Below are 24,157 nucleotides of genomic sequence, written 5' to 3' on the forward strand. Positions count from 1 at the left end.
AGAATCCCTACAGCCCAGAAGCAAACCCTAAGGCAAGAGAAAAAGTGACTTACCACACATCTTACCCCAAAACGAAATCTGGTATGACAAAAGCTTTACAGATCTAGCCATCAATTTCACATATGATTCAGTCAGTGAGAAAGTCAACACAGTGTAAGATAATCCAGGTCACATCTTGGATTCGTCACTGACTACTGTTCTCCACAATATACTGCAGAGATTATGAACCATGAAATACTAATCTTAACTGAAGATGGCTAACAGCTTATTTTTGGTCCCAGGAACCCTCACCGAAGCACAAACCACTCTAAGAAAAACCATCCACTGGCTAACAGCCTCAGAAATCACTCCTCCCAACCACAGAACAGCGAGTGTCTTCAGACACAGGGCTCAGGCCAACCTGGCAGACTCTTCACAGTCTGCAACGACTGACTGGGGCTCCCTTTCAGCTGGACATCATGCTAAGGCCCAAAGGAACCATCTGGGCTTGGAAAAGAGAGATTAGAACCCAGGAGAATATATGCTCTATAATGGTGGGAATACACAAAGGGCAGAACCTAGTAAGAATTAAAAGTATTCTTGAAATCTGCATGATGTGCCCCAGTGCTGACTCACTGTAGGACCTTCGCCTGGACGGCTCTCTCGGGGCTGGGCTGGGGACTGGGCAATCTGACTTGGTCACGTTTGCCTGGGGATGGGTCTTGGGTAACTACTTGGACAAACAGATTATCAGGAGGAAATTCTACCTCTAAGTCTATCCACATAAGATAAATATCCGCATAGAAGTCCTGGTTTCTCACAATACACCAAACTAAGTACATTTCCTGTTTTTACTCTCAAACTAACAGCTACCCTTCTTTTACAAAGATTTTATACAAGAACATTTTCTTCATCTTCCAATTAGCCAGCATTATCAACTCAACTTTCTCTCCGCATCCCCTTTGCCTCTAGTCAAGCAGACTTCCTTCATTAAAAAAAAAAGCTAAGAGAGGAAACAAAGCCTACTGACCTTGAATAGTCGCCAGTGTACTGTTGCTCATCAGGGCCGGGCTGAGGGCGCTGCCAAGGGGCCCGGGGTTGAGGCTGAGTAAGGCACCCCTGCAAGGCCAAAAAAGCAGTCACTCAGCACGGGGCACACACCTGCCGGCCCACACCCACAGAGCCCTAAGGTACAGGGACACAGCTGGGCCCGCGGGAACATCTGTCACACTCCTCGTCACTCTTACACGGCTTGTTCGTTCTGAGTTGCCGCCTTCCTGGCTGCGTACATGTACCAAGCAGAACAAGCTTGCGATCTGCACAAAATATCAAACTTGCACATTCTGATCCTTTGAATTATTTCACTCTTTTTTCCCCAAAAGAAAAAATGCCAGAGAAAAGACATATTCACAAATTCCTATATGTCTGATAATAATAGTAAAATCGGGAACCTCATCACTGTATCTCTTGCTGGTATCTGAGACTTAGAAGCAGACAGCTGAGAGTTTAGTGCAGACATGTGGATGAGTCAGGTGTTCTGTGGGCTCCTCCCAAGCACACCCCTCAGTGTCACCAGGGGCCTGGTACTCCCTGTCTTCAGCTGAAATAAAGCTGTGATTACTGCCCTTCCAGGGGGTTAAGGAACCAAAGCCCAGCTACACGCCGGGCCCTTGCACTACTACAGAGCTACCCATTTCAAAGAGATTGTGACTTTAGAATTTGCTTTGTTTTTATGCATTTAAGAAGGTGATGGAAAGTCACCCCTTCGGGCAACTCCAGAGATGACCTCCTAGATGTTTCTCCTCTGAACCAAAGCTTACCCAGCTGCAAACTGTGAGGACGCCATCAGGCCTGGGTTCAGTCCCGCAGCAGCAGCCATGGCAGCAAGACTGGCATTTGCTGGCAACTGAGCGGCACCTTGCAGGGCGGCAGCCGCGGCTGTCTGCAGCCCCGGTGCTGTCACCATCACCTGGCTGGGCCCGAGAGGCGAGGACAAGGGTGCAGAGGTGGTCTGTGTTGTGCTGGTCTCACTGGCACTAGATGCCTCACTAGTGGAGGCCGAGGCAGACGGGGAGGGACTCAGCGAGGGGGATGTGGCTGGGGCGGCCGGAGGCGCTGTGGAAATCACGGTGGCCGTGCAGCTGGACGTGGTGTCTGTAGTGCCTGCAGAGAGATCCCATCACAAAGTGCCCTCTGTCAGGGCTTCTGGAAGAACGGTGGATTTACTCAGCCAACTGAGTGAGTAATCCTCCAAGCAATAACCTCGAAATGTGTCCTTTTTAATTAACTAGCTTAGTAATAATGTAAATTAGCCACAAAAGCAAACATTTTAGAACTAAAGCCATGAACCCCACTTTAAGAGGCAAGAGCAACAAAGGAACCATGAAAGAAACAACAGTCATCCCATTTCCAGTTTCCTACTTAAAAAATGAAGGACAGAATCACAGACGCTCTCTAGGAATACAACTGCTCTGGGAGGGAGGAACATAAAAGCAAAAAACCCCTGCTTCTGAAAAGCATTTTCATACAGAAATCCCCTAGTAGTCCCTATAGAAACACCAAAACAAAACAATGAAGGCAAGAAAAACTGGAAGTTACATATTTTTCTAAAGTAAGTGTCAATAACAACATTTGCAGAAATAGTATGAAAATAACTTCAAGCGTGTGTCTACATGCCTTCCTTTGCATTAGAAAACTTAAGCCATTCTGCAGTGAAAAGCAGCTGCCCAAAAGCCTACAGTGTATACATTTTCTTACTTGTGGAAACAACAACATACAATGAAAGTATGACTCTCATCAAAGCCGGCATGAGAAAGGAAGATCTAGAAAACTGTTATTTGAGAGGCCTTAAAAAAAATCAAGATGCCCCAAGTTCTCTTCGGAACAGTAAACATTTGGATACAAACGGCTAATTGATGTTAAAAATATCATTACTGAAAACTGAAACACATTCATTTGGATTGTTTAGTTCGAAAACAATGTTGTTCAATAGAAATATCACACATGTAGTTAAAAATTTTCTAGTAGTCCCATCGAAAGTAGCAAAAAGAAATTTTGTAAGTGAAATTAATTTCAATATTATATTCTATTTAACCCAATATATCCAAAATACTATCACTCAAACATTAAATCAACATTAAAGAATTATTTTTCTTCATACTAAGTCTCTGGAAATGGTGTTATTTTACATGAGCACATCTCAAGTTGAACGAGTCATACTTTATGTGCCTCAAAGCCACGTGTGGCTAATGCTTACCACACAGCAAAGCACAGGTCTAAAATGTATCTAAAAGTTAGACCTGTTGGGTCCCAGAGGCAAGTGTGACTTAAAGAATGTCAAGTCCCTTTGCCTAAAATAGAAATGACTCATAAGGCAATCATAGGATAACCTTCCACGAAGCAGGAGATGCCAGCTCTCCGTAGAGAGCTGTAACTGTGGTGCTGCCTATAAAAGACAGCACAGAACAGGCCTATTTCAGTTACAGGCCATGCTATACAGCATAAAACTGGCTGCCTAACTGGCTCCCAGTATAAGCTGGGACTTATTACTGACACCATGTGCTAGGGCATAATCAACCACGTATACTTGTAAAGCAGAACCTAAGTGGCATTTTCTCAGGATAGAGAACTCGAAAAGACAAAAAACATCTGTAAATTTTTCAATGTAATGCTTCTGTGAGGTATAAAAGACCTGATACATTATAGAAGAACTAGGTCCATCAAAATAAGTATTTCACACCTAGACATATATTGGAAAAAAGATGCTGTGTAAAATAACTTTCTCATGATAAAATCTCACATAAGACTCTCGTCTTTCACAGCAGCCTTATTACAAAGTAAGGCAGTTTTGTCCTAAAATCTATTCTGAAGCCTTCCTCCAGCCTACGTGAGGGACACCTGGAATTTAACTCTCTTCTTGCTTCAATTCTAGGGAGGGTGGTTCTTCCACATGCCGCGGAGCTGGGAGAAAACCAGACATCATTTATGCCCGTACTGCCTCCACTCTTCCCACCCCGCCAGCGCCACCCCGTGTAATACCCGTCTATCGCTGCTGCCCCCTAAACACGGTTACATCTTTGTGGGTACAGGTGATCACAGTTCCACTATTTCTTCAGTTCTAAATCTGTCAGCTCGGTCTCCACAGCTGAGTGGTGCTGTGTTGAGTCCCAGGCTTGGAAGAATCATGCACACTCGTCACTTTGACCCCCTCCTCCTAAGCCCTGCCCCTCCTGCAGAAAGGTCAACATCTTTCCTCATATCTCTTCGACTGCTAAACAACTTCAATGTACTTTCCATCTTTTCTAGACCAATTTCTCACTTATCTAACCTGATTTTACCTATGGGCATTACTTGCTTTTCAAAGTTCTAAAACCGAGATTGCCCATTTTCATAAGACCCCATATCTTGAGGTCAAAGTCTTAACATAGTCTTTTCTTCCCATTCTACCACCAAATTCAGACCCTTCAGTCTTACTGTCTTAAAATCCTGTATGTATACATCTCAAATGTGAACTTCAGGCTGGCCTACGGGAAGATGACTCCAGAAACTATTCAAAGTTGTTGTTTCTCGGTGTCCTCCATACAAATGTGATATGAGCATTAGAATGTTACCTTAATATGATGTTCAAATCAGTTCTCCTCATCAGTGAATCAGATTTTAATCACTATGTATCTTTTATGACCTTTATTCTTGGCAACTTAATTTCTGGGAGACTTTGATTAGGTAACTGATGCTTGGTGAGCTCCAATATCCTCAACGGTGGAGTCAGATGCTGTTACCAAGATGTGGGGTTGGTAGCAAGACAGAGTGAAGAGGGCCGGCCGTCCTCTCGCTAACCACCTTGTCTTTTTAAAACAGATTCATCAAGGTACAATTTAAATGCCATAAAATTCACCCAATTTAAGTGTAAGACTGAATTACTTGACTCACTTCTGCTATATTCATGGAGTCGCACAAGATCACTACACCAGCCCTGCTCACGACCTCTACCGCACCAAAAAGACGCCTGTGCGCGTTTGCAGTCACTTCGCCCCAGCAGCCCCCAGCCATCTGCTTTTTGTTTCTGTGGATTCACCTTTACACTCGAATGGAGTTGTAGGATTTACAGTCTTTTGCATTTAGTCTCTCTGAGTCAGTGCACTGCTCTCCAGGCCTACCCAGCATGTCGTAGTACAGATCAGTACTTCCTTTCTTTGGCTGAAAAGCCCATGTGTTTGTTTATTCACCAGCTGCTGGGCACTGGCTTGTTTCCAGCTTTTGATTATTACAAATGATGCTGCCATGATTATTTGTGCAAAAGTTGTTGTAGATCTGTTTTCATGACTTTTGGGGAACTGCCGGGTAGGATGGTTAATTTAACTTTTAAAGATACTGCTAAAGAGTTTTCCAAAGCGGCTGCACCACTTTGTATTCCCACCAGCAGTGCATGAGGGTTCCGGTTTCTCCATATCTTTGCCAACATTTGTTACTATTATTTTTTTTTATTATAGCCATTACAGTGAGTATGAAGTAGTAGCTCATTATGGTTTAATCTGAATTTCTCTAATGAGTAATAGTGTTGATCACCTTTTCAGGTGCTTTTTAAGTGATTCTTGTATCTTCTTTGGTATAATGTATATTAAAATCCTTTTTCCTTTTAAAAATCTAGGTTGTTTGTTATATTCTTACCATTGAGTTACAAGAGTTCTTTAACAATTCCTTTATTGGATACAAGATTCACAAATGTTTTCTCCCAGACTGGTTTGTCTTTTAATTTTCTTAAAGGTATCTTCTGAAGTACAAAAGACTTCACTTCTGATGAAGTCCAATTTATCATTTTTGTCTTTTATGGATCGGGTTTTTGGTGCTGTCTCTATCTATGAACTCTTTTCCTAGGAATCCAAGGTCTTAGGGATTTTCTCCTTTTTATGGAGAAGCTTTCTTTCTTACATTGTAGGCTTTTTATACTTTCTAGTTAATTTTTGTACTCGGTATCAGGTAAGGATCTAAACTCACCCTCATGAATATATCCAATTGCCCCAGAACCACTGGTTGAAGACTGTCCTTCCCTATTGAACTTGCCTTGGGACCTTAGTCAAAAATCAATAAAGCAGGATATTAAAGGTTTATTTCTAGACTTCTAGTTCTGTTCCATTCATCTATATCTCTCCTTATACTAGCATCATACTGTTTTCATCACTGTAACTATGTAATAAGTATTGAAATCATGATATGGCAGTCCCCCAGCTTCATTCTTTTTTAAAATTGTGCTGGCTATTCTGAGTCCCTTCCATATATATTTTAGAGTGAGTTTATCAATTACTGAGAAAAAAATGCTGGAATTTTGACATGATTGTATTGAACCTATAGATCAATTTAAAGAAAACTGCCCTCTTAAAGAATATTGAGTCTTCCAAACTATGAACATGGAATATTTCTCTACTTAGACTTTCATTTCTCTCAGCAAATTGCAGTTCTCACTGTATGAAGTCCTGCACTTCTTTTGTCAAATTTATCCCTCAGTATTTTAATCTTCTTAAAGCTACTGTGAACAAAATTATTCTATTTCCTTTTTCGACTGCTCGTTGATGGTATATACAAATGCACTGGTTTTCACCTTGTGTCTTGCAACAACACTGAATTCATTTATTAGTCCTAGTACGTTTCTTGGTGTGTGGATTCTTTGGGATTTTCACACATACAGAATAATGCAAGTAAAAACAATTTAAGTTCTCCCTTTCTAAGTTGGATGTTTAAAAATTTCCCCCTATTAAACTGGCTATAGCCTCAAGTACAACGTTATTAGAAGTCCACAAGGGCAAACATTCTTCCTTTGTTCCCAAACTTAAGGTGGGGGAACGCATTCAGTTTTTCACCATTAAATAGCTGTAGCTTTTTAGCAGATGCTCTTTATCACGTGAGGAAGTTTCCTTCTATTAGAGGTTTTTATCCTGAATTAGTTTTGGATTTTGTCAAATGCTTTCTCTGTATCTGTTGAGATGATCGGGTAGTTTTGGTCTTTTTTTCTATACTACATTAAACTCAGTTACTAAACCAACCTTGCATTCCTGGGATTAATGTCCATTGGTCATGATGTATGATCTTTTTTACATGTTGCTGGATTTGATTTGCTAAGATTTTGTTGATGATTTTTGTGTTTGTTTTCATGAGGGATGTGAGTCTGTAATTTTTATTCTTGTGATATCTTTGTCTAGCTAGCTTCAGTACCAACATAATATTGGTTTCATACAATGAGCTATAACTCTATTTTCTGGAAGAGATGTTAAATATTAACTTTATTTCTTCTTTAAGATCTGACAGAATTCAACACTGAAGCCATCTGGGCCTGACATTTTCTTTTTAGGAAGGCTTTACATTAATGATTCATTTACTCTACTTGTTTTTCTATTTCTTTTTGAGTCAGTTTTTTGTAATTTGTGTCTTTTTCAGAATTTGTCCATTTTATCTAAGTTGCCTAATTTTTGGCATAAAGTTGTTCATAATATTCCAATACACCACACAATGCAGCAATTCCATTCCTAAGTGTATACCCGAGATCTGGAAACATGTCTACATAATAATATGTACATGAATGCTGATTCAAAACGGCCCAAAACTCAAATGTCTATTAACTCATGAATGATAAACAAAATGTGATATAACCATATAATGGAATATCATTCAACCATAAAAAGGAATGAAGTACTGATATTATTCTTCAACATGGATAAACCTGGAAAATACTGTGCTAAATGGAGGATGACAGTGGACCATATACTGTATGATTCCACTTACATCCCGTGTCCCAAACAGGCAAATCCCTACAGACAGAGCAGATGAGCCGGTGCTGGCAGCAGGGGGAGGCGTGAATGGGGAGGGACTAAGAGTGGGGATGGGGCTGCATATGGCTCATTATGAAACATTATTTTGGAAAAAGAATTGGGGGTGAGCTTGTTTAGTTGAGATTATTAAGGGCTGTGGAATTTCTGCACATTCGGCGGACACATCATGTCTTTCTGGAGTGGTATGGTCACAATCATTCTCCCGTCTATTCCAGAAAAGTCTACCAAGGACCTGTCTGTGCTGGGCACCACGCTAGGTACTGGGGATAAAAATGACCATGGCACCCAGACAAGATTTCTCTCGGAAGAGGGCAGACTGAAGATATGGGTCTTTTCCCTTCATTTCTAAGATCCTATTCCAAATGATAAAGAAATAAAAAAGGGAGTAAGAGCTCTGACGACAGATATCAGCAGACCTGAGATTTTGATAGACTTGTAGAAATGAGAAAGAGGTTGAAATTGGGTGGTAGAGAAACCAATCAGAGACCAGAAGGGCACAGCGGAGAACATGACAGAGGTGGGGATCATTCACCCCAGGGGAGCTCCAAGGGGACCCCAAGTTGTCAGACACTGAGGTAGAAGTAGGAACTGAAGGTAGAGAACAGGGTGATTCAAAGACTGGCCACACACTAGCTCTGCTGGCGGGGCGCGCCCTCCCTCTACCAGACTTCTCCTCTGAGTATAAGTAGTGTCATCTACTACTCTTCAAAGAAAACAAAGTTTTAGTTTGGAAGCCTAAGGATTCTAGGGGAGACACTAGTATTCATGAGTAAAAAACCCTCTCATTTTAGCAAGGTGCGAGGGCAAAGCCTACTCTGCCTGCCTGCTTCCACCCATATGCTGAGATGAAATTTGGCACTTCTCCACCCACATTTATAGCTCACAGTCAGCCTTCCAATCAGGGGAGGATTGTGGGATCATAATAATTTCACGATGGCAGAAAAAGTCCTTAAAAGCTGCTGACAGTCATAATATGGTTCTGCATTCATCAATATGACTAAAAAACCAAAAGTCACCATATAATGAAAAAAATCAATAGCACAAGAGAAATGGAACACAGTGAATAAGCAGAGCTAATACTGGAAGAAACAACTTAAGTACAATCCTAATTTGTGCTGCATCTACAAAATTGATGGCTGTAAAAAGTAGGAATAGAATAAAGAAAATGCTTAGAAATTAAAAATATGATTTGAAATAACATGCAAATGATAATAATAAAATAGAGAAAATAGGAAGAGTTAGATAAAAAATTCGGGGTATATTTCCAAGAAGTAGTACAAAATGGAAAACATAGGAGGAAAGTTAAAACATATAAAGGATCGATTTAGAAAATTTAATCTGTTTAAAATATATTCCAGATATAAAGAACAAAGATAAACTACTAGAGTTGAAGAAAGACATTAAGTCAAGTTGAAAATGCCCACGAAAGGCCTGGGATGTCCAACTTGACTTACAGTTAGAAAATTGGAAACAAAACTACACTGAGAAACAATTCTCACATATCTGACTGGCAAAAACTAAAAAGTGTGACACCACATTCTGTCAGGAGGCTGTGGGGATCTGGCCCTCTCCTGTTGTTCCTGGGAATGAGTAAGGGAGGCCTTTTGGGGACAGTTTGGTAACATGCAACATGGCTATACAGGTGTGCACCATTGGCACAGCAATTCTCCTTCGAGAAATTCACCCTGAAGACACACTTCCAACAGTACAAAAATACATGGCACAAGGCTACTTCTGTGTAGTTTGCAATTACAAGTGACTGGAAAGCAAACTCAAATGCCCACACAACAGGAATGGTGTTCAATGACCTGCAGTAAATCCACACAATGGAGTTCTCAATAAAACAGAGTAAGGAAGATTTCTATGAACCAATGTGGTGTGATTTCCAGGATATTTTGTTAAGTGAAAAAAATGAAGTACAGAGGAGTACCTATAGTATGAGAGCTTTAAAGTAACAAACAAGGGTAATAAAAAATATACATTTCTTTGCTCATTTGTTCAAAGAAACAGAGAGGGCACAAGTGGGAATGGGATGGAGAGAATTATGAGAGAAGGGAATGACATTTTTGTGAAGAGAGTTCTTTGTATAAACCTGACTTTTGTAACCATGTTAGTATCTCATATACTTAAGAAAAAAAAAAACCCCACAAGAATGGGAGGAAAAGCCCAATACTGAATACAAGCACAACAAAATAACTGAATTCCAAATGAATAATGTAACTACACTAAAGAGGGTATAAAAAGAACCCAGATAACTTCTGGACATGTGCATGGACTTTATGCCAGCCTTCAGGTTAAAGACGAGAAACTCTAAACATACACTGTGCTCAAATTTGTAGGACTTTTCTTTTCAAAGACAATGAGTTAGCAATTTTGAAACCACTTTCTTTTCACTATAGGATTTAACAATTAAGTAACTATATTGTTGATATGGAAGCCAGGTTTCTCATTGTCACTGAGAAGGGAGTTAGAATATGCAGAGGTAAGGGTGGAGAAGAATGAACTACAGGGTGCTGGGCTGGAGCGGGAGGTAACAGGGAGAACTTGTGTATTTTAATATAAATAGGTAGCTAGCTAAAGAAAAATACATACTGGTGTGCGTGGATGTGTACACGCAAGGACATAAATGTGTGTGGTGCGTGTGTATGTAGAGGTACACCTATTTCTGTTGAGATGTCCTAGAAGCAGTGACAACGGAGTATCAATGAGTGCATCTAGTGCCTGGATCTTGGCTTCTAAGTACCTTTCCTCACCAAAAGAAAATAGAGATCTTTGGAGAAATGGCTGATTCCTAGACCTTAAGATGAGGCTGAACATCCTGTGCCACCAAAATAAGGAAACACAGAGAATGCTAGGGACAAAAGGACACAAGAGCCACCCTGCAGGGGCTCCCACTGGACAGATCTGGGACAATTTGAACATTAAAATAAAAAGAGTAGGATTCTAACCTATGGAATACAGAATTTCTGCACCCATACTGATACAGATGGATAAACAGGGTAAAAGGAAAAGTTCATCCTTACAGCTGAAAGCCAGCTAGAAGAAATGATGGAATTATTTCAGAATCACAATCAATCCTGGCAAAAATCACCAATGGACCTAGTGGGTGAAACTGGAGAAACAAGATATTTGTGCAGTTTCAAACTCCCCACAACATACTCACTAATTTAATATTCAGGTTAAAGACGAGAACTCTATTAAACATACACTGTATAATAGTAACTACACATTGAGAAAACCCGGCAGACGCCACCGAATGAGATTATCAAAGTCAGTGTCACCAGCAGTGGGACTCATCAACAGCACGGTTCTCTTTATCATCCACAAAGGGGGACGCAACATCACTTCTGTGGTATTTTTACCCAAAGTGTGTGGTCTGAACATAATCATGAGGAAACATCAGACAAACACAAATTAACGGGTGGGCCACAAAATAACCACTGTACTCTTCAAAAATACCAATGTCATAAACTACAAAGACAGACTCAAATTGCCCCAAATTAAATGTGACTAAAGGGACACAGCAACTGAACGCAATGCATGATCTTAGATTTTCTTTTGCTCTAAGGGACGTTACTGGTATAGCAGGCAAAAATCTAAACAGGAACTGTCTACTAGACATTACTATTGATTCAACGTTAATTTCCTGATTTTTGATAAAATATACTCTGGCTATATACGGTAATTTGTTGGTATTTTTCCTTAGAAAATATACAGTGAAGTATTAAGGGTAAAGGGTCATGTCTGCAACTTTCTTTTAAAACAGTTCAGGAAAAATCACACATACATCACAGAAAGGGAAACAGAAAAAGGAGAGAGAAAGCAAATGAAGTAGGCTTTTAGGATTTAGAGGATCTGAGTTGGCTTTCTACTACTCTGGCAACTTTCCCAGAAATCTGAAATGATGTCAAAATTAAAAAATTTTTTAAAAGCTATATATACTAAGGTGCTGATTACAGCATTATTTATAATAGTGAAAATATCATTCATTAAATAATCAGTTACTAGCTCTCTTACATTCCAGATGGTACGCTAGACACAAGACACACAACAGCAAACAAGCAAGGCCGATCATGCGGCTTAGGGGCTGAGGGCTTCCCTGGGGGCAACACGTGCAGGACTCAAGCTGGGAAAGGTGGTCACTGCAGGGGGAACTTAACCATGGTGGGGCCACGTGGAAATGTTAAAAAAATCAGAGCACAATCATCCAATAATGGCTAATCAAAAGTAGAAAAATAAAAACTATCATTAACAGGAGAGGATACTTCTTTGTAAGACGTTAAAGAAAGCAGGACACACTATAAATACTATTAGAATTGTACATGTATGGACATACGAAAAAATTTAAAGGCAAAATAAAAGTAGTCCTCATAGTGATTGTGTTTTCCTAACAGTTTCCTCTGTTAAATTTTTCAATAATTGAAGAAAAAAAGTCATTCCCCCAAAAAAGTTACCAACATTTCAGAAAATAGTCATATCCAGAAAAAAGTTACATCCACATAAATGGGCTGAGTAACTGAGCTTAAGAAAATGTGACTGGTCAATTAGGACCATCAAAAATTGGCAAAATATTTTTAGCTAGTTTTGGTATGTTTACCCTCCTTAAAAATACCTTGTTTCAAATTTTTTTCCATATTATTAGGAAATCCACAAAGCTACTAGTTCTTAGTGTCTTAACTATTTAGAATTTTTCCTCAAAAAATAGGCACCTTTAGACTTAATGTAGTATGACCTCCAGTCTGGGGGAGGTAAAGCCCAGTTCTGATTCACCGCACGATGTCGGTCAAGGCAGACGGTAAGCTCCTCGCAGGGGTAGGTGACCTTTTCGGTGCCCCACACCATGGCCACCCATCACCAGCGGTTTGCTTATTAAGCTTACATGCTGCAGAGTTATGGTCTCAAATGCTGGTTCTTAACTTGGAATCTGTGGGTTCCTGTGCAATCCACGAATGGCCTTGGTGAGACAGAGAGATTGGTGGGGGTTGTCGTTTATGAACTTTCTTATTTTTACTAAAAATTTTAGGCATGTCCATTTTGTGAGGAGAAAAGTTTAGAGCTTTCATCAAATTTTCAGACATCCAAGACCCAAAAGATGCCAAGAAGTACTGTTCTAAGTGAACAACCAAGCTTGTGAGATTTTTCTAGTAACTTAGAAATTTAATAATTATGTAAAGCCATTTATTTGATTTTCACATCATGGTTAGGTCACAGAGCCAAGTTCAAGTGCTATGAACATAAAATATGAGTGAATTAAATCAAATCCCCCAACTCTAAGTTAAATTCAAGCTTCCCTGTGAAATACCACACATGCATCCAAATGATTTACTAGCTTGTAATAACCCTGGTGAATAATTACAGAATGCCTTATGCCTTATGTAGCATTAAAAAATTTCTGATGACAATGCTGAGTTATTTTAAGCTAGGCCAAAAGAAAAAAAATTTCATTTTATAGTGACTGTGTCAAGCACTAAGCTAGGCACTGAGATTCCAAAAAGAATATGCAGATCTTTTGAGAAGCACACTATTGGGAAAGACAGGAGTGTAAAAAATAACACTCACAATATAGGCAGGTGGTCTCCTGGAATGGTAAAGGTGATTTCCACGAAGAATTGATATGTAAGCTGGCGGAGTTTCACTGTCATAAAGAAGCGTAGCCCGGGATGGGCAACACGAAGGGCTGTGGGGATGCTTACGAAGGCATGGAAGGCACCCTCCTGTGCGAGGAGGGGACGGACGAAAGACGAGCGAATTTAAGGTCTGGACTGGAAGTAACCTATGAACTGATGGATGAATCTGGGTATGTTCCCGGACACAAAAAGCTGCAGCTATTGAAGACCTATAAGGAGAGGAGTGACTTGAAAAAAAGGTGTCATCTCGGGGAACGATGTGGAAAATAAGACTAATGTGGAAAAGATCAAAAGAGATAAGAAAATCCTTAGGTGAAAATATTCTTTCTGACAAAATCAATTATGCCTGTTTTTGTTTGGAGTACAGGTTTCCATAAAAAACTTCTTTAAAAAGCAATACATATCTTTAGTTAGAGCCTCAATTTGCAATTTAGTGGCAGATTCTCACAGAAACCTGTCCTGAGCCCACCGTTTTGCCCGAGCCACCGGGCGGGGGGCGCCGCTTACCTGGAACCGAGAGGTTAGTGGCCGCGGCGCTGCTCAGCGGGAGGACCGGGTTGACCGTCAGGGTGGGCGCGGCACTGCTCGCCACAAGGCTCGGCGTGGTTGCCACCTAGAGGCCAAAAAGGAAAATACGCAAAAGTATTTAAAAATCAAAACTTAGTCTAAGTGTATTGTAGACTTACTTTGCCTATAAGAAATTTTAAATTCCATATACAGTAGAATTAAAATAAAATAAAATTAATTAAAATAAAGTTATTTCTCTTTCTCATAAGAGAAATGACTTTATAATAATCACTCTTTGATGTGGGAACTGAGAAGACTGGCCTATATCTAAAGTTTGCTATTGGAAGATGGTTTTTCACTGGTAAGACAAATGGCTGTGCCCAGGTTTTAGAAAAAATAAAATAAAAAACACCCCTACATTTTAATAATATTTAGTTAGATAAAGTTGAAGGAAAAAACAACATACGAATCACCAACTTACTCTATTCAAGAAAACTATTCAACAGGATCAGGAAATCTGGGGTCACTGCATTGGTTTTATTTTTTTGACTTTGTGGGGGCAAGACTGTCTTGTTTTTATTTTTAACAATGAGATAACGGAAAGAATATGAAGCAATGTTTAAAAACTGACAGTTTCTTTTTAAATAATACAACATACTTCTATAGTTTTGTAAGATATACTGTCTTCCTTCTAGTATAAATAAATACAAAACACAAAACACCTACATAAAACAAAACTATCTTTTTGATAATTACCACCATGAGCTTTATGGTTAAAGCCCTACCACTTAACAATCATGTAGTCTTCACTTAACAAACTAGTATGTGCTCTTAATGATGACTTTAGTTTGAAAAGCTTCTCAGTATAGAATGATATAAAAAATAAAAAAAAACAAATCAACAAGAAAGGATCCAAAATGCAAACTCAACAATCTTTCCATCTTTGGAATCCTGCTTGGAAATGTGGAGTCACATTTATAATTACCCTTCAGATCAAGGGAGTCCATGACCACTTTATGTCCCTTCTGTCTAGGAATCCTATTCTAATGTAAACAGCAAGTCACTCAATGAGGTCATCCGCAAAAAGCCTACATGTTTGAGAGTGAAGACCTGAGATGATCCTTTTAATACAAGTTCAGAGCTAAATAAAGGTTACCTGGAAATTTACTGTCGATTACTCATGCATGTTCAATAATTTGGGCTTTAGGTCCCAACATGAATAAAAAGTAGCTAAAGATTTTTCTAGAGAACTGGAGCAGCAGCAAATTTAGAGTAACCTAATGAACTACACCAGAGAAGAGAAAAATGAAACTGCAGTGTAACAGAAAAGAAAATTGCTCACTTCAAAAAAAGAAAGACAAAAGTTCTTAGGTCAACATGAGATTTGATTACTTTGGTAACATGTAAAATATAAATTCATATACACTTACTCAACAAGAATATATATACAATAAATTCCTGACCATTATGATAAACTGGTTTCACAGCTCATTTGTAAGATTACGAGAATCCGCCCTGCGCTCGTGTGCCCTCCTCCTTACCCTTACCAGTGAGGCTGGGCTGGGGAAAATTGCTTTGATAGGCGAGCTGCTGGTCCCACCACTGCTTGGCGGGTTGATTCTCTTCTCTTTCTGGCGGCGGTTACAAAACCAAACACGAATCACCTCCTTTTCCATACTGAGCTGATCAGCAATCATGGTGATCTCTTCCGAGGTAGGCTTTTGATTCTGAAGGAGGAAAAAACACCTTTGGGAATAACTTTTTGAACTACTGACATAACCATGTCATTATAGGAATAAACGGGGAGGACAAGCCAGGAAATGAAGTTGGATATGACCCTATTAGCCCACTTTTAACAAAGAACTTATGTAGATAGATATTCTACTGAATATATTTAACTCATTCTTGAATTTTTTTCATCTTAAGGGCTATTAATCTTGAATAGAATTAACGATCAATACAACTTTACATATTAGTAGGAATTAAAGCATCTTCTCAGTGCTTCATGCACATTTCACTTGGACCAAGTGAGGCAGGCGGTAAACCTGGGGGGCGGGAAAGGCAGGTATTTTACAGATAAAGGGCTTCAGTTTAAGTAATTCAACCAGTCACACACAGTTAATAAAAGTGGTAGATCTGAGAAAGGCTCCTGATTCAGTGCTCCTTCCATGGGGCTCAAGCCTCTTCTGAATTACAGAAGTCAGAGTTCTGCCAAAGCTTTGACTGTGATATTCTCTGGTACGGAAACATTACCCCGGAGAGCCAAATACCTGTGAGGATGAACTTGCACTCCACGGCCCGGTACTCAAGGCCCTTAGCGTTCCAGCCCCAGACCATTATTCCAGGCCCACCCACACCAGAATCGAGCCAAGTCACACCTCAGTGTTTCCTGAGACGCCTCACAGTTTTCTCCGGGGCCTCTGCTCACACATTTCCATCCCTCCCTGTCCTGCGTGTGCTGTGTCGGCTGCTGCCTGTCACACTGAATGCCCACATGGATGCGAGCCTGTCTCCTGAACCCCGAAGCACCCTGGCTGTTTCCCACGTTTTCTCCAATACGTTACAAGCATCCATAAGGGCTGAGGCTGATGGGTCCACCTTTTACCATCTACAGCAGCTACCCAGACAGTCCTACCCAGACAACCCATGTGCCTGAGAAACAAAACCCCACGGACCTCCAAGAAACTCTTCTCTAAGGCCACACGGATGTTGGTCTCTATGCTGGTGCGCTTCTTCCTCCTGCGGTTCAAGCCCTCCATTACCATCCCTGCAGAATTCAGGGCACTGGGGCTGGAGATGGCCGAATCGGACGAGAGGTTCTCTGGGAGAAAGACGACGACACAGGAATCAGCTGAGCGCGATGCATGCACATGATGACGTGTATTAATGACAACAAAACTGACCCAAATAACTTAAGCTACAAGTGAGCATGGAATGAAAGGGTTTTCATAACCTAGGTTAAAAGTGTTCGCTGCCACCGATCCCCCTGCTGCTCTTGTTGGCATTCTTTGTCGCAGGCCGGCTGACTGTACTGTCACCACTCCACCATTTTTTTATTTCTGTTTCTGAGAAAGCAGATGTCTACTCCCAGCCTTAGACTCAGCTCTGCTGCTTCTGATTCTGTCCTTATGTTTTGGCTTTGTCTGTCTATTCATTTATTAACTTTGGGGATCAAACGGAGAAAGTTTGGAAATTACTGAATATATCTGTCTTGCAAATGATCTCTCATGTTTTGGTATAATTCAGGGCACCGGCCCTCCCCCAACAAAACAACAGTGAAGCACTTCTAAATGCTTTTAAGTTTAAACAAGGTTTTGTAATTTGATGGTTGAGTTTAACAACCCTGAGCACACCAGGCATCACTGAGTTTCTTTCCTCTCTACGTAAAATGAGGCAGAGAAAGCCGACCAGCGGTTCTCACCTGTGGACTCGGTGAGATCACAGGTGCTGAGGTCTCACCCAGAACTTTGGAATCAGTTTCCCAAGATGGGCGTTACAGATTTACGTCTCCCCAAGACCTGAGCTTTGTCCCCGGCTACAGTGAGAACCGGTCTAGGGGATATCTCTATGGTTCCTTGGAGCGCGCACAGTCTAAGGTTCTGTGATTCAAAATCCATAATCCACATTTTCCAAAAGGAAACCTCAGCACAAAACATGTAAATGAAAACTAGCAGCTTTACCTCTTATGTCTGAAATATGTGGTCATTTTAATAACAAAAGCAGAAATATTATCCATGATGAGTTTATGGTAATTTGCCAAGGAAGAACCAATGAACTTGCTTTTCGAGTTTATCTAAATACACATAGGCCTTCTCACCCTGTCCCTTCGGTGTCCCTAGCCCTGGCTCAATACAGCCTTCCAAGGCCAAACGTTACTGCTGACTGTAAGCGCTGTCGTTACCTGACTACTTAAACGAATCGGCTCTCTTCCCTACGCAGCCGTAACTACAGCCATCTTTCCAAGACTGGTGAGCCTCAAGGCTCTGTAGTACCAAAAAAACAATAAGAAACACAAACCTGAATTTATACAACAGTGCCCCCTGTAAAATTCCAATGGGCCACGAGAAAATTGCGTATAAATTCACCCACCTGCATCATTTAGCCACTTCTCCAAAAGTGGCTTTAATTTGCACATGTTCTTAAAGCTGAGGTTCAAGGCTTCAAAGCGAGAGATGGTCGTTTGGCTGAAGTCATTTCCATACAGTTTACCCATAGCGAGCCCAACATCGCCCTGCAGTCATACAGAGCAGGGAGGGAGAGAGAGAGAGAGGAGACTAACCTCAGTAACGCCCATGGTCCTCACCCTGGGGGGCCACTCCAACAGCGCTCTAGACAAGGACTCAACGACCACTCCACTCACTGGGCAACACACCACCAACCGTCCTTAAGCTGGGCACAGTACTCCGGTGAGGACTCTGCTAGTGAGGCCTTGACTGTGACAACACTCGGGGCTGTCCCATACTCCCATACTCTCCCTGTTTGAATCTCTCCTTGTCACCTTATGTAATAATCAGTATATCAGATATTTCCACTAAGTTTCTAGAAACCATCTCAAAAACAAGCCCCTTAAATGATGCAACCCAAGTGACTTACATAATCTTTACAAATCAGTTTACCTGTATCACCCAGTGTTAATAGGTGTAACTGTACAGATAGACTCATGCATTTCTGATTTAACCACACTTCCAATAAAGCACTTTAAAATCTAAAATGCCTCTTTTTTTTTTTACCCCTATACAGTATTCCTAGAAGCAGCGAAAAAATCCATTTGCTCCCTTAGTTTGGATTTCAAAGTTGGTTACAAAAAACAGGTGTCCTAAAAGACTACTTTTGTAACCACTAGAGATAGAAGGTCACAGTAGAGAGGTTTGACCCACTTAGTCAAGCCTTCATGCGCATCGGCAACTGGTAACCTTACCGCAGTAGAACAATGATTCCCTGAATGTATTACAGAAGATGTCTTTCTCCAGAAACCTACAACCTTTGAAATGTAGACCTGCTTCTCTTCCAGCTGAATCTCTCTTGTTAAAGCTGGAAAAAGCTGTATCTTAATAGTTATTCTATATACAGGTAAGAGAAGCTCATGGAGTTTAAATGATTCATTTCAATTAGTTCAGTGTCAGAGCAGAAAGCACCATTTCTAGTTCAAAGGACTACACAGCTCATTCTACTATTCGCCAACTCTGAACCGTCCTGGCAACACTTATTTTGAATTGGGATTATCCCAGGTTTCGTGATGTTTGCCCTACAGCTCCTCTTTCAGATGTAGCACCGTTTATTAGCACCAGCATTAGGCAGTATTCAGGGAAGGGAGGATTTTTTTTTTTTAACTTCATTTTTTTACTGGGAGTAACTTTTAATAAAAATCTAGCAAGGAGAAATGTTGGCACTCTAAAATAAAAGGAGGGACAGAGAGTACCTGAACTTCAACTCATCCGTATCCTGTGTCTTTACATGGGCCAGCTGCCAGACTCATGTGGCTATTTAAGTTAAAATTGATTCAGATCACGTAAATTAAAAACTCAATTCTTCAGTCCCACCAGTCACCTTTCAAATGTTCAACAGCCACGTGCGGGTAGTGACTATCATATGAACAGCACAGACTTAGAACACTGCCATCATCACAGGACGTCTGTGGACAGCCCTGAGTACACTACCTCTAAGCGGAACAGAAACGGACTGCTTATTGATTTCCTTCTAGTTACAGTAAAACTGAAAGAACCAGCATAGTGTGAGCAGGGCACAAATGCTATCCATAGATCTATATGCAAGTATATAGATATAGGTTTATCTTTATTGATATCTCTATGCATTCAGTATATCTTACTTCAACAAATACTCACTCAGTGCCTACTATGTGTCAGGCTCTAAACATGCTTTGTCTATCACATATGCTCAGGTCTTGGTCACTTTGTTAAGATTATAGCTTTCTAGAAAACTGGGGCCAACTACAGTTTGCAATTCTTGGAGTATAAGGCCTGCTGTACCAGTTAGCTGGCAATAAATGTTTACTGACCATACCTACATAATTTGCTGCATAATTTTTTACAAACTTCTGCAATACCTTCCTATGAAAAGTAACAACATTGACAAATAAAAAATAGAACAGCTACTCAAAAATCACATCATAGTTAGGTTGGCAGGCTGGAAACAGAGCTATGCCATCAACTAACAGGAACCATGGCAATGAAGGGCAAATCCACTTGAGGCTTATAATGAAATTTTACTTCATATTTATTTAGTGAATAAAAAGCAACATGTCCCTCAGTTAACATGCTAATTTTCATTAATTTGATATGTGCTTGGTTTAGAGGTCTTATAACTACATGTGGATTCTCCTTTACAAAAGCAAATGTTTTAAGCAATTGACTCATATATAATCTAAACTATTTTAAATCCCTTTGAGATTTTTTAAAAGAATGAAGGGTAAAAAGGAAGAAAGACTGCAGTTGGGATATAACAAATGTCCCACAGGTGATAAAGGTGTTACACTTTCTGATCATGTGATGACATCTATCATACAATGATATGACATCATTTCATATCATTGGTTAATAACCAATTATGTAATTGGAAAATTACTGTTTCAAATATCTACTAACATTTATGTTTACCTAGAGAATTGGGATTTTTTGCTAGTTTCAATGATAACTTGAATGTCTAACCTCCCTTGTGTGTGTGAATAAACTGAATACTTTGAATATCCACAACTGAGGTGTATGATTTAAAAATAAAGGTTGATTTTCCAATCCTGCACTGTAATATGTGCTTTAATCCACACAGGTAAATTTGTGAAATGTTGCCACTGCTACGTTAAAGGCAATTTGAAAAATAAGGAAGGGTCATGCCAAACAATAGGACAAAACCATAAAGCAGACATCAGGTCACAGGGGGACTCCTTTATATACACAGAAAAAGACACACACAACACTGGCAATATGCTGGGTCAGATGCCAGACAGGCATTTTGGGTGAAAGGTAAAGATTTTATAAAAGCCTTAATATCCTGGGCATATCACCAGGGCAACAATCTCCTAGGGAACCAAAAAGTATGCTGTGCTAATAGCCTATAAGCTGAAGCACGGCTAAATAAGGCAACCGTATGCTTATTTAAGCTTATGAACTTACCCCAGCATTCCACCTGGGTCTTTAGCTCTCTTTTTTAAAAACAAGCCAGATCATTTAGCTGTTTCAAAAGTACTGAAAGTCTTTCTGAATTATAATTTGTTTCTTCACAACTGAAATTCTTCACAAATACAACTGCTTTTTCTCTAAAATTGTATTTATTTTTAAAAATCATTTTGTATGTTCCTGATACATAATTCATTCCTTTGAGCAAAAAAAAAAAAAAATTACCTAAGAAATAGAAGGAATAAAAGTCTGCTCTTAAAAACACAGAAAACATCAGGGATGTCGTCTCTGGTTTTTGATCTACCAGAACAAGTGATTTATTACTATACTTTCAAAACAAAATAATTTGGAGAATATTGAAGTGGTGGCTACAATTTCAAACAGTGTATTATTCTCTGGAAAGAAATCATCAGGTTTCTTTTCTGATTCCACAAAAGCACCCAATTCAATCTATACTTCAGTAATTCCTTTTATCTAATGATCTTGTATCTTTTACATAAATGTCATTCAGTTTAATTCTTTTCCTTCTTTAAAAGTATGTGTGACAGGTTAGTCGAAGAGTCAGTGGCAGTATTTACAACAAAAATAACATATACCCAGGTGCCTGTTTAAACCATTAAACATATTCCACTTTGTAAGCCCTCTGCTAGTTGACATTAAAAAAACTTTGGATTTTCATTAATTTGGATTTCTCACCTTTAGCAGATTCCTATTTAATTAGTTTCAGAGTCTGGGTTTATTTTGGGTGTGTCTCTCTCTGCCACCCCCTTCTCTCTCCCAAAAAACTATTTTTAAGCAAGTCTTCCACGTTTCTTCTTTCAGCTACTCTAAAGACCCTGTACTCTTTACTCTCCATCGTGCGTATGCTGCACTAGGTCTAGAACCAGACGTTCTTCAAATAATGAACCCTCACTACAGTTATATTATCCCCAAACAACATCTTTTAAATTTTCGTTATTTATTGGTATAATTTCAGAGGCCTGTGTTCTAAAAGAAATAATAAAGGTTTTGATTTAACACTAATTATACATGGACAACTGAATATATACGATACTAGCCTAAACTTGTAAATGCAGGAAACTGTTAAGAAGTTACAGTTTGAAACTAAAAACCAACAAGACTGAGGAATCTACCATCCCTCAGAAGCCTCTTCAGACTTGCACAGCAAATACTTGGACCCAGCTGAGGAGGAAAACCTAACTTAAGGGTGGGTTCATCTTACCTGAGTGAATCCAAGTTTGATTCGTCTTTGTTTGAAGGTCTTGGCAAACTGCTCAAGCTCCTCAAGGTCACTGGGCTCCTCCAAGCTGGGAGTATCAATTCGCTTTGGTGCTGACTGGCTCTGTGGAAGTGTCTGAATTGGGGTTGCTGCTATCGTGCGCGTCGGGGTTGCTGGCTGTGGAAAGAACAGGAGAGCTGCACACACAAGACACCTCAGTGTGTAACAGCAACGTGCCACAAGTCAACCTAAGGCGACAGCTATGTTCAAGGAGAGTCATGAAGACTGAGTAATACTGCAGAAGGTGCTACATACGCTCGGGGAGAAAAAGCAGAGTGTGAAATTATGAATGCTGTAATAGTGGTTTGGGTCAGACATGTCAATCTGTGGAAAAAACTTGCACACACAAAAATGAAACCCACTACATTTGGATTTTCCAATGTTCTGAATATATGTATCTACACCTTTTAATAATTATTTTAAAGAATCTATTTCCTAAATATGCTACTTAAGCTGTAAGTTTCAAGACACTAGCGACCATATTTGTCTTACCACTATTGTATTTCCAAGTTGTCATAAGATTAAAACTACTTTAAAGAGGGAAATATAAATCACCTAGTTTAAATAATCTATGTAACAGCTTCACTTTTGTGTATTTTGAGTTTTCTTCCAGAGACTTTTTTTTCCCTCTTTTCCTGTTTTTAGTTTGCTACAGTTTAATCTGTGAATGTTTCTCTTAAATTATAAGTAATTTTTAGATTTTCAATAACAATGTATGTATCCCAGATCACTTTTTATGATGTAATTAAGATGCTGGAAGGGACCCTTGTGCACAAAATCAAAGCAGTAAACTTTTTAATTGAAGTGACTGACATACAAAAAAGCTACAGTTTAATGTATACATCTTGATGAGTCTGAAGGTATCCACTCATATATACTTTGTCACCATATATAATGCCCTAAATGTATCTACTAGCCTTCAGAAATTTCCTCCCTCCCCTCAGATCTACATTTTTAACCTTGACTGCAATTACAGTATGTGTAATTTTAAACTCTGCTTTTCTCAACACTAAGGTTCAACTTTTTTTCTATGGTGTTTTAGTCTGTATAATTATGATTTTCAAAGCCTGAGTGAGACAATATTATAATTTATTTAACAATTTCTGCATTGCTAGACTAATACAGGCAACACCACAATGAAAAGCTTTGTGTATACAGTTCTTTGAGATAAATTCACAAGTGCTTTTCTGTACGTGGATAAAGAGGAAGCCATAAACAATCGTGGCTTCCGATCCACATCACTGGCTCTCAGCATCCAGGGCTAGTTTCCACCACGATTGGTGTTAGCAGTTCTTAAAAATGTTTTGCTAATTCGAGGAGTACAATGGTTCTTCACTGTTGCCTTAATTTATATTGCTCTTATTACTCAAAGTAAACATTTTCCTGTGTCAATTTTTATCTGTACTTCCTTTTATGTAAATTGGATTTACTTCCATAACCCATTTGTATATTCATGATATCCTTATTCTCATCCTTATCCTTAAAGAGCTCATCAAATGTTATAGATTAAGCCTTTCTGTTGTTAATGCAAATTTCCCAGTCTGCTTTATTTCCTTTTATTTTTCAATATACATGAGTTTAAAATTGTCAAAAATTTGGGTGAACTTTTCTTTTTCCTTTTTAATATCATTTGTTGCTTCAAATATGAGAAAGCTTTCACTTATTTCTAACTCAGAATTCCCTTTAGAATTTTGCAAGCTTCTTCTACATATTTTAAAATAATTATTTAAATCCATCTAGTTTACTTGCAGACATGAGGGCATAACTTTTTTTTAAAATAAAATACTCTATTTCCTTGCACACAAAAACAAGACT

At 39.5% G+C, this 24,157-nt stretch overlaps 1 protein-coding gene across 7 annotated transcripts in view; it reads right to left on the reverse strand.

Moving 5' to 3' along the window:
- POU2F1 (POU class 2 homeobox 1) overlaps nt 1-24,157 on the reverse strand; it is a 179,401-nt gene that overhangs the window by 12,043 nt on the left and 143,201 nt on the right. For all 7 annotated transcript variants that reach the window (XM_057495146.1, XM_057495143.1, XM_057495141.1 and 4 more), the window contains 7 exons: nt 22,286-22,459; nt 18,023-18,164; nt 16,609-16,754; nt 15,481-15,660; nt 13,934-14,039; nt 1,800-2,142; nt 1,010-1,098 (listed from right to left, as the gene is read on the reverse strand). In XM_057495146.1, the coding sequence (XP_057351129.1) occupies nt 1,010-1,098; nt 1,800-2,142; nt 13,934-14,039; nt 15,481-15,660; nt 16,609-16,754; nt 18,023-18,164; nt 22,286-22,459 (1,180 nt within the window). The remainder of the gene's footprint in view (nt 1-1,009; nt 1,099-1,799; nt 2,143-13,933; nt 14,040-15,480; nt 15,661-16,608; nt 16,755-18,022; nt 18,165-22,285; nt 22,460-24,157) is intronic.

This window comes from Manis pentadactyla, chromosome 19 (genome assembly GCF_030020395.1).
Source record: "Manis pentadactyla isolate mManPen7 chromosome 19, mManPen7.hap1, whole genome shotgun sequence".
Taxonomy (NCBI): domain Eukaryota; kingdom Metazoa; phylum Chordata; class Mammalia; order Pholidota; family Manidae; genus Manis; species Manis pentadactyla.